Consider the following 10927-nt stretch of genomic DNA (forward strand, 5'->3'; position numbering starts at 1 on the left):
CACCAGCTTTGTCGTTTTTGTGTCTGTCAAAGTATGTGATCATTGGCATTTGGATTGGAATGATGTGAGGTTTTACCAATAACATTAATTAGGGTTCCACTCCAGTTTTAAGACACAGGGTTGTGCTATTGCTCAAGTGTAAGAGTATGTCACACTAAATACTTAAGTACTTAAACCTGTAGAAGCTGGGTTTTTTTTATTTATTTTTTCAGGAAGCCATACATGTTTCACATATTAGAGTAAAGTATAATTTTTAGTGGATCTGTGTGTGTGTCTGTCTGTTTGTGCTTCCGCACTTGCCAATATGACCAACAGAGGCCGACAGAGGCTTGTTGCGTGAATGGGGTGAAGTATGCCATCTCTGATTTCCTTGAAGTGTTCCAATTAAGTGATTGGGAAATAATTATACTGTATGGTAATTATAGCATCGCTAAAACAAAAAAATCTAATGGTGGCCAAAGTATTTCAACCTGCCGTATCACTAGATACCCACATACAGTACATGTTGTGTTGTATATTACTGATTTGCTTGTCAACCTTGACAACAAAAAAAAAAGCAATTTGTGTTTACTGCAACTCATCACACCATAACCAAACGCAACAAATGAGACTACACATGACAACATAGCAACATGGTAATGCAGCAACAAAAACATTTCATCACATCACATCTGAAATAAAACATTAGTTTCTTCACTACAGTATATTTCTGTGTTCTGCACAGCTTCTATATTTGTATAGTTTCCACTCTCATCATTTGGTTCAGGAGATAGATGCTGACATCTCTGTAAACCAGCTGGCACAACAGAGCACACGGCTCCCTTCTAAGAATCTCTCTCCACTCTAAATCAGTTAACCTCCTCAGACCAGCTATTTCTGAAAATCCTCCAGACCGCGTTATGTATTCTCAAATACACCCAGTGAGTTGTTGGGGATGGAAAAAAATCACATCATACTGTAGATGTACAGAGAAAGGCCATTCAGAGTAACATTATGGGAAATAACTGTTTTTGTCAATCAATTGATACCTGATTGAAAATGAAATTACTATTAAGTGTATGTTGTATTCATTTGTATGTATACAGTGTATTTTACTTGGATATACACATAAAACCTTAAATGTTAAGAGACAGTATTTGTTAATATTCTATTAGCCCAAAAAAAGAGAAGAGCAGCCTTGTAAATTAAGGCTGTATATCAACTATTTCATTAAATTAGTTGAATTGCACCTTGTTCAGCAAAATAGTTGCAATTCTTGCCATCAAGTAACTGCAAAGCTGTGGCATATGGTATTATTTAAAATGGTAATGCTCCTCCCTTAGTTATGGAAATAACATGAAAGGATGAAATGAAGCAAACAATCTCAAGATATTTTGCTGTGACACAATGGCACTCCTGTAAGCCTTGTAAAACCTATGTCAGTACATTGTACTTGGTTGTTCCTTTAAAGACTCTGTTTCCTCCTACATTCTCCTTCATCGTGTGGCTGTTTATAGCTTTGTCTCTGGGGTTTGCTACCTGCGGCTATTGAATGAAAGCTAGCTAATCAGATTCTTAGAAAAATCTGTCTTGCTCTGCCTTGAGGACATCTTAATGACAAATCGCATACACTACCACACATACACACCTTCGCTAATAACCTTGTGGCTTCAACACACCGAAATCTGCTCTCAGGTGTGACCACACGGATGAAATCCTGACCTCTGAGAACCTCTCTAGACCTGCTATTAATATCTGTCCTAAGTGATCGATCACATGAGGGCAGCGCTAACTACAGGTCTGAATGCCACATTCTGAGGTAGTTTTTGGACACATGTGGATACATTGCAGGGGTGATGGTAGCTCAGTGATAGAGCGAGTCGCCTTTCAACTTGAAGGATGTGGGTTTGATTCCTGGTTCCACTGGTCTTCATGCGGATGTGTCCCTGGGCAATACACTGAACCCCAGGTAGCTCCTGACTGCAGCGTGTGAATGGGTAAGAAAGTTGTGTGGTAGAAAATACGCTGCACATAGATGAGCTGTATGACTGTGTGAGTCAGTGGGTGTGAATGATTGATCATCAAGACTAGAAAAGTGCAATATAACAATTACAGACTGCCACCTCAGCTGGAGTCCTCTGACCTACTGCAAGTTTCTTTTTTATTTATAACCACTGCCACAGTATTAAGACTAATCACCTTGTGATTTATTTTTCTAATGGTTATTGATTCCCCCTTGACTCTTTTTTTCACTCTCTACCAGTCACTCACTCTAATATAAAGTCATACGCACAAACACATTGATGTCAGACACGCTTGTATTATCAGACTCGTTAAAAACAGATCTCCCTTTTCACAAACACATATGAACTCATCGTGCATTTCAATACAGCGGGTGAAGCCAAATCTGATCACAGGAGGCACATCTAGGACACATTTTAATGCCAAGCGTGCAAGTTGTTATTAACATTCTCTACTTGTGATTGTATCACTCAGGATGGATGTTAATACAAGGTCTGAAGGGGGCCTTAATGATGGCAGCGAAAAAAACACTATTTCATCTGCCACTGTGTAAAATCAATGCAGCAGTTGTTAGTGAGCTTCTATCTGAAACCTGTCTTTTTTTTTAGCAAGGTTTCCTTGCACTCACACACTCATGGAGGTGAGATGTCAAACTTCCCACCACCAGCACAGACTAAAATATATGTATTCCTTATTCTCTTTGATACACTGCTTTGTTTTCTGCCTGAGCAACAGAAGAACACGTGGTGAGGGGTAGTGATCGTCGTCTGTCTGCCAAGTTTTGCGTAGCCTCCAGGGAAATGACTTCCAGAAGCACAGAGGGTGTGAAACAGTCCTTTCTAGTCTATACCCAGCAGAAACCTTATATGAGCAGAGGTGTTTGTGACAAATATTTCTGCTTTTATTTGTTTTCTTTCGAGAGTCAGCAGGCAGAGAAACTGATTAAGTCAAAACAGTAGCACATTTTTTCTCCAGGCTCTGTGCTTCACATTCATGCACATTCTTAGTTACTTTCTTACAGTACTGTACAAAAGTATTGTTTTCAAGTCAGTCTATGTAGCAAACTGTCAATGAGTTGAACTTACACAACATGTGTATGTAATGTTCATGCATGTCTTGAACAAACCTGGTGTACAGTAATAGACCTACCTTACATAATTTACACAGACCTTTACACTGTCCTTTATTGGATGTGCTCCAATAAAGTGACTGAAAAATAATTGTACTCCGTGGTCATTAAAGCATTGCTAAAATGACAAAGCTAACTGTTGCACAGTACTGTAAAATAATGAACTAAACTCTACATTAAAATGCCAAGGTCCAACGTTGATTTGAATAGGTCAAGTCAAGACTGAAGGCACTGTGAGGGATATATATATCCCCTTTAATAGAGCCGGGATTCTAGTGCTTCCACTGTAATTACGAATGTGGGTACAATTTTGCTTGGGCAGCTGTTTTGTTTTAAACAAAAATGCTGAGTATTGGAGTTGTTTGTTAATATGATGAGTGCAAACTGGAACATGCAAGTGAAGATAATGATGAAGTGATTCAAAATAAATCCATCACGGCTTGTTTGGCAAAAACAATAGTTCACAGGAATATGTTTACAAGTAATTGTGAATAGGATTAGCATATATGGTGACTGTTCAACTTGTTTTTATTTAAAATGTTTGAGCTTGGTAAAACACAAATGCACACCCTTAGAACCTCATGCATGATTAATGCTTAAGCCCATGAATGCAGATAAACACAGACTTTAGTATCTCTTGGTTTCCCATCAGATTTAGGAGTAGTTCTGAGCCTTGTGCATACTGCAGAGTAGAAACAACCAGAGAGGATCATGACCCATTCTTTGGTGTTGAGTTTGTTATCATATTGTGTTGTGATGACACCCTGCTAGAGTATTAAATTGTCATTCTTTTGTTATTTAATTTTTTTGTAAAACTAGCTAGGCCTATATTATTTGTTCTCATTGCTCTCCATTATCTTCAGTTCAATGATTTGTTCTGCGGTTTAAAGCAAATTGTGGTGTCTCGGCAGTTGAGGTATTTTGCTCATAGCAGCATTCCACTCAGATAGAAATCTGCAATCTTTTTGTAGAGAGCTGTAACCAGCAGCAAGATACCATTTCTTAAGACCCATTTCTTCAGATGAAATAGTCAATCATGCTTATATTTTTACAGTACAATTTAGTCCACAGTTCAATAACATAATGATTTTGTGTACAACAACAGGAGCCACAGTTTAACATGCTGTTACAGAATGGAACCCAACAGTACTCTGAATAGCACATCTAAATTAGCAAAGCTGAGTTTAACTGCCCAGTCATCTGTGTGAAATGTAGAGCTAGTACAGTTTCCATTTGTATTTGGAGTTATGTTTAAGAAACTACAACACACTTCATTTGCACAATGAAGGACTGATTGTCTGATGCCATCTCTAGTGTTTTTCCCTGTGGCTGTTGTACAGACAGACCTGCACTCTAAACCTCACTGCACAGAATGACACTGAAAAATGTCACTTCAAAAATGTCTACACGGCTGCAGCCTTTTGAAGCAATACTTGTACTAGAAAGGTACTATGGAGCTGTTGCTGACATCTGAATGCAGCTGTATGGCCAAGTGCTCACTACAGACATCCCACCAAACACAAAACACACTCCTAATTAATTTCCCATTTATTATGACGGAAAACATTCGCCATTGTATTGTGTAAATTGCTTCAGACGAAGCACCAGCAGGGAGTGCGGTTGCCATGGTGTGTGTGCATGATGTTTGGGCTTGAGGTAATTAGCGGACTGCAAAATCTCTCAGGGTTTTTACTTGACGAAGATGTTGAACAAACTTTTTTCCAGTACTTTACTCAAAGAAACATGTGATAACAAAAGTACACACACAGTCAATTCAATGTTCTCAAGGTGAGTTCTCTCACAGTAAATACACACATTCTTATACAGTATTCTCAGTGAGGGCACTCATAGCAAATACATTCACTAGTCCCTTTCCCTAACCTTAACCACCCCAACTTAAGGCCCAACCCTAACCGTTAACCTAACATAAACCTAAACCCAATTCTAACCCTATCCCTAAAACCAAGTCTTAACCCTCAAAAGCCCTTTACGATTTTGAGGACCAGCCAAAATGCCCCTTATGTCAACCTACAGCCCATTGCACAAGTGAGCATCAAATACAGAATATACCAAGGAGTGGCTTCGGATACCGAATCCGAAGTGGGGCAACCATCAGTCACCTCCTCTAAATGGCTGACATCAAGCTGTATGCCAAGAGTGAGTGGGACATTAATTCACTGATCCACCACACCAGGATCTATAGCAAAGACACTGGAATGTCATTTGGACTTGATAAATGTGGTCGGATGATATTAAAAAGCGCATCAGCTACAAATACCTTGGGGTTCCACACGCGAATGGGAAACACAAAGGCGAGAGGCCGCAAGGAGATCTGCCACTGCAAAATACTTACACCAAGTAAGACAGGTCCTCAAGAGTCAGCTGAATGATCTAAACAACATCCAAGCCATCAATACCATTTTTACACAATGGTTGATAAGTCAGGTAAAACTACCAAAAGCAGGCTACACAAATGTGCAACTAATCCATCCCAACCGCATCCTTTTGGCCCTCTTATGAAACTACACCCCCAAAACACTGGAATTTGCCTGTTGTGTAACAGAGAATTTTGGCTGCACTTTCTCTTCTCTCCTACTTTTGGCTATAATCTCACTCCTGTCAAGTGATGAGAGAATTATTTGATCGACTACTTTGTTTATTGACGGCTATCAGAATGTGAAGAGGATGTCAACCAATAAGATACACTAAAAGGTTTGAGGGCAGTCTTGCATTATTTAAATTTGATGTGCCGGGGGCAGATAAAGGTTTGAAAAAGACTTATGATATTTATTTATTTGAATAGATATTCTAACAGAGGAATGAATATACCAATCCTATAGAGAACAAATGATTTAAACTTGATTCACAGGTTAACACCCATACTTCTACATGTCAGATATTGTGAAATAAATAAATGACAACCCACATACTCATCCATCTATCACTCATCTTTTACGTGTTGCATCCAGCATAACTAAATCATTGTTATTCAAGGAGTGGACACCACATGTTAATTCACTTTAGTAAAGAAGACAGAACACAGATTACAGACTGTGTAGCTTCATTGTACAATAGTTTAGAGCCGTCACTTTGTGGGAAATACACATGTACATTTTACGCATGTTCAACAAGCTTGTTTCACACATTAATGCTGATGTGCCCGCCACTATAATATGCAGCTCACTGATTCCAGACAGGGCAACGGATTTCTTCAGCCACTGACGTGCGAACAGCCTATGACAGAAAGGCTTCAGTGCTTCAGCCATTATAGCAATAACCGCACACACAAGTAATTATGTGTTGTCTCCTTGGAGCTATTATTCTCTTCTATTATCATTATCTGTCCTTTCAGTCTCTGTGTGAGACAGCAGGTTGTTAGTTGATTCTTCCAACTTGCATGTACAGTATGTCTCACCTTTTGTTTTACAACCATCAAACATCTTCTTTCCCCTTAACCTGTCAGCAGATGGCCGCACAGTATGGTAGAAAATACTGGGGATGGTCATCTGGTGAGGAATGAATCGAAATCATGGCGTTTTAATTTTGTGATGTTTGTTAGAGTTTGACAACAGATTTGTATTATTTTGAGATTAATTGTGTAGCCTGAAATAATTTTTGAAAGAGCATAGCTGGTAACCACCAGAACTGAGATAGAGACAGATAGCAAGGGAAGCTGGAAGGTTACCTGGTATCACTATATAAATAAAAATGTAGCAGTGCTGTTGACTGTGAGGGGTTGGAGATGCTCAACCCACTTAATCATAAAGAATGCAGTGGTAAGGGGCCTCGCCTTTGTAATGAAAACTAGTGACGCATAACACTCTTAATCAAAGCTCCATACCACGGAGGCTGATACAGACATAAACAATGTCACCATAATGAGCTGCAGACTGAAAGGTACTGAAAGATTTTTTTCATAATGTCGAGTTTTATGAAAGAGTGGTTGCAAGAACCCAACTCCAAACCGAAAACTACATTTTTAAACTAGACTCAGCATGACACCACAATGACAGCGACATCAAAGAATTCCCATGACTGAGAGACGGACAAATGGACAGAGGGATGGGATGACTTTATTAATCGCAATCGTGCGACATTCTTGCAGCATGGAACCAGGCATACAAAGTGTAAGAATTATAGAACGTAAAAAGATGAAATGTAAAAATATAAATGTTACAGTTACCTTTATTTATGAGCATTTATGAACATACTCCACAGTCTCTACTTGACTGACGAGTCTAGTTGAATCAAGAACTTAAAAACATCTTGCTATAAGTTTAGTTTAATAGTTAAAGTGATTCTTCAAAGCAAAAGCTTGACACAACTGAAGAAAGTGTAGAGTTGCTGTTAATGTAAGCAAACACAGGGTTAAATATATTACTTCCTAATCTCCACAATTGGTGGGGATCGATTTTTCTTCTTTTAGATTTAGAGATTTACCAAAACATTATTACATCATTTTATGGAACAATTAGGACTAAATCTCTCACTGAGCTGATTATGCGGCACATCTGTTCATTATATAAGTTTAAATGTTCTAACACAGAGCAGTCATTGCTACTGTGATAGTTATTCCTATTCTAGTTTATTCGATCACTTGAAAGATGAGTGCTCTTGTTCTGTCGTTAAACGGTCCTTTCGAACATGAAGATGATTGCCGTGGCCATCAGACATGGAGTTTAAAGAAAGCCTGATGTTTTATTCATACAGTCTTAATTGAAGAAGGTGGCGTTTTCTGGACACTGTGTGTTTGTCTCGCGTGTATACATCCAAACGCCGCTTTTCGGATTCTTTAATATTGTGATTGTCTACACAGGAGGATGATTTAGCTTGTTTTCTTCATTTTCACAGTAAAACAACAATATCAGTGTCTTATTTTTACCATTCAAAATGGATATACTGTAAGGCCAAGCTGCATTCAAGAGACCCTCTGCTGCACCACTCTTTATTTACTTCGGACAGTCTGTTGCCCTTCTCGACTGTATATTTCGAACTTGAACGTGTTTGTCAGGTGCAAATTCTTCGACTCAGATTTTGAAGGAATTATTTGTTGGTGGTCAAAAGTCAAGTCAGGGTGACCTCACCTCTGTAAATGATTAAGTGATTCATTTGTAGTGGTTAAAGGTCAGATGTTAAAGCTCCAGTTCTGACCCCTCATGAGGAGAGTCACGCAGAGAGAGTCATGTGGAGCTGATAGGCTGGAACAGCATTGGGTGAACTCATGTGAGAATGGTTTGAATGAAAGTGAGATTTGTTTGGTATGAAAAATGCTTCACACTCCAGCATTAGGGTCACAGTCACTGTGACAGTCACATTTATAAACACACAAAACATAGTTTGTCCAGTTGGTCTGGACTGTTTTAAGTGCTGAAACTGTTCAAATTGATCCAAGATGTGTTGAAAATTGTGTTTACTAGCATTGCTGCTAACCAATTTTTATCACCTGTCATTTCATGTATGTCATATATATCTGTATTAGCACTTTCTTTTCTCACTTTTTTTTCTGTTATTCTGCATGTACCTTTGGTCCAATTGTTTTTATTTATGTTCTAGTTTATCTAAAATTTAATGTTTATTGCATTTCATTTTAGTGACAGCATGTCACCCTGATAATTCACCTGCTTTGTAAATACAATCATATCCACTAATTGGCTTCCTTGTCTCCTCCATTCTCTTTGCTCCTTTAGGGAAATAGAGGATGAGTTGGAGGTGGTGTGGCAGGCAGCAACCAGGGAAAACCAGCAGATAAAGGAGACAATTTTAGACTCGACATTCACTCCTGACCTCCACGGTTGGTCCATTTGTGACAAGGCTTCTCCTAACCAGCCATTTCAGTCTCCAAATCAGACCACCTCATCCAACCACCATCAACCTCGCGGCTCTGAGCCTCCCCTCTTCACCTCTAATCCAAGTCCTGCACTGCAGAGAAGGTCTGTATTTAAATCTGACTCAGACCATCCCAACAACTGCATGGATGAAAAGCTAAAGCATGGCCTGGATTTCTATTGCTAAAACCTTTGGAGCCATAAACCTGTAGAAGATACCTGACAGCTGGGCTTCTATCGTAAAATCATTTCAGTCCTCATGTAAACATTCACACGTCATGCCCGTGTGAGATTAGTTCACTGATCAAACCTGTGTGAATTTGTTCACCAAGTCCTGTTAATCCAAAAATCTGTTTCTGATAAAAGCAACAAGTACATTTAAGTAGAGGGTGGAGTTATTTAAGTATGAAATGGTGGTAAAATGTAAAATCCCGTTTTTATTGAAGCTCAGTTTTGATAGTGAGACCAAATAGACAGATGAGTCTAAGGAGTCATTGAGACTCTGGGTGTAATGCAACAATCTTTTTTTATAAATTGTTTTATTCTGTTTGTCTTTTAAATTGGTCTCAGGGTTTTATAGACTGTGTCAATCATAATAGATGTTAGAAAAAAATAACAGCAGTGGCAGCTGCAATATTTTACTTAGGCCAAAAGAACACAGCCAATATTGTCATCTGCTGGACACAGACAGTAATGGCATAAAGTATGTGTGTGAGAGAGAGATAATACTCATTTTTTATTATTTATTAAACAATAAACATTATTTATCTCAGGGTTTTGATTAAACATTGAGTTCTTTAACATTAATGCCCTAAGTTTACATTCAAACATTGAATTAAAAAATTAAAAAGAACAATGAAATGACAATTTAACAAATATAAATACAGGGTTGGCATAAAAAAAATTGTAAACCATTCAAAATGATGAATTAGTCTGAAAAAACTATAACTGATAATAATATAATGACATTAAAATCACTAGGTTAAAACAGCAATATTTTGTATTTAGATATTCATGGATTTTTAGATACTTCTCAAGTTTTATATCAATATGAATATTAATATTGCCACAAGCCTTAAAGATAATCAGTTTATATGTTGAGGTACTGGTGTAATCAGTTTGAATAACAAGTAAGTGTTACAAAAACGTTTTCTCCGTGACGAGAGGAGTACGTAACAGCATCGTGTCTTTGATGCTCACAGAGCTGCTGGATTAGTTTGAGGTCATGACGCTAAAGGCTTGTCCGTACAAAGATTCACCACAAATCCCTGCTGATGACTCAACACAGGCCACTGTGATGTCAGTGCAGTGGCTCAGACGTCTGTATGCCTGCTTGTTCGTGTGTGTGTGTTCTTGTGTTTGTTACCTCTTAAGGACCCTATTCTGCCATAAACACTGACCTTTTCAGGACTCACAGAGACTCAAACCTGATCCTAATGAGGCAGAACCTTGTTTCTGATGAACTGGTTAAGTTTAGAGCTTTTTGAATTGTGGTAATGTTAAGGTGAGGGATCAGACTTTGTTTAGGCTGTCCAAATGAATAGAAGTCAATGACGGAATCCTTAAAAGGGTAGCCATGCCAACCTGTGCGTGTGTGTGTGTGTGATGGCTGTAATGGAATGATGTCTACTCCTAACACTTGATGTAATTTTCAAATGTGCAGCTCGCCAGTAAATGCAAACAGCTTACTGACAGCCAGAATGTCAGATGGAGAATTACAACCTACAAGTCAGCCAAGTTGCTCTCATCCATCGTGTTGTCAGTAAGACAACGTGTGCTTTTATGAACTGCAATAAAACAAATAACATGACCCAAATTACTTTGTCTGTCCTCCATGCATACACGACAAGTACAATTGGTAAACCCATCTTATTTAATGTAATTTAAAGCCTCTTCTTGACTGCAGTGCAAATGTGTGGCTGTGTTTTTATGAAGCAAACCTTTAAGTGTCTCGAAGTGACAGACATTAACC

At 38.5% G+C, this 10927-nt stretch overlaps 1 protein-coding gene across 2 annotated transcripts in view; it reads left to right on the forward strand.

The window, feature by feature from the left end:
• The window catches only part of cep89 (centrosomal protein 89), a 48916-nt gene extending 38154 nt beyond the window's left edge, over positions 1-10762 (forward strand). The window contains exon 18 of one of the 2 annotated variants that reach the window (XM_058628866.1): positions 8818-10762. In XM_058628866.1, the coding sequence (XP_058484849.1) occupies positions 8818-9142 (325 nt within the window). In that variant the 3' untranslated portion in view covers positions 9143-10762. The remainder of the gene's footprint in view (positions 1-8817) is intronic. The other variant, XM_058628868.1, reaches the window with a different exon arrangement.
• Positions 10763-10927: the final 165 nt, after the last annotated feature.

Source organism: Solea solea, chromosome 5 (assembly GCF_958295425.1).
Source record: "Solea solea chromosome 5, fSolSol10.1, whole genome shotgun sequence".
Lineage (NCBI taxonomy): Eukaryota > Metazoa > Chordata > Actinopteri > Pleuronectiformes > Soleidae > Solea > Solea solea.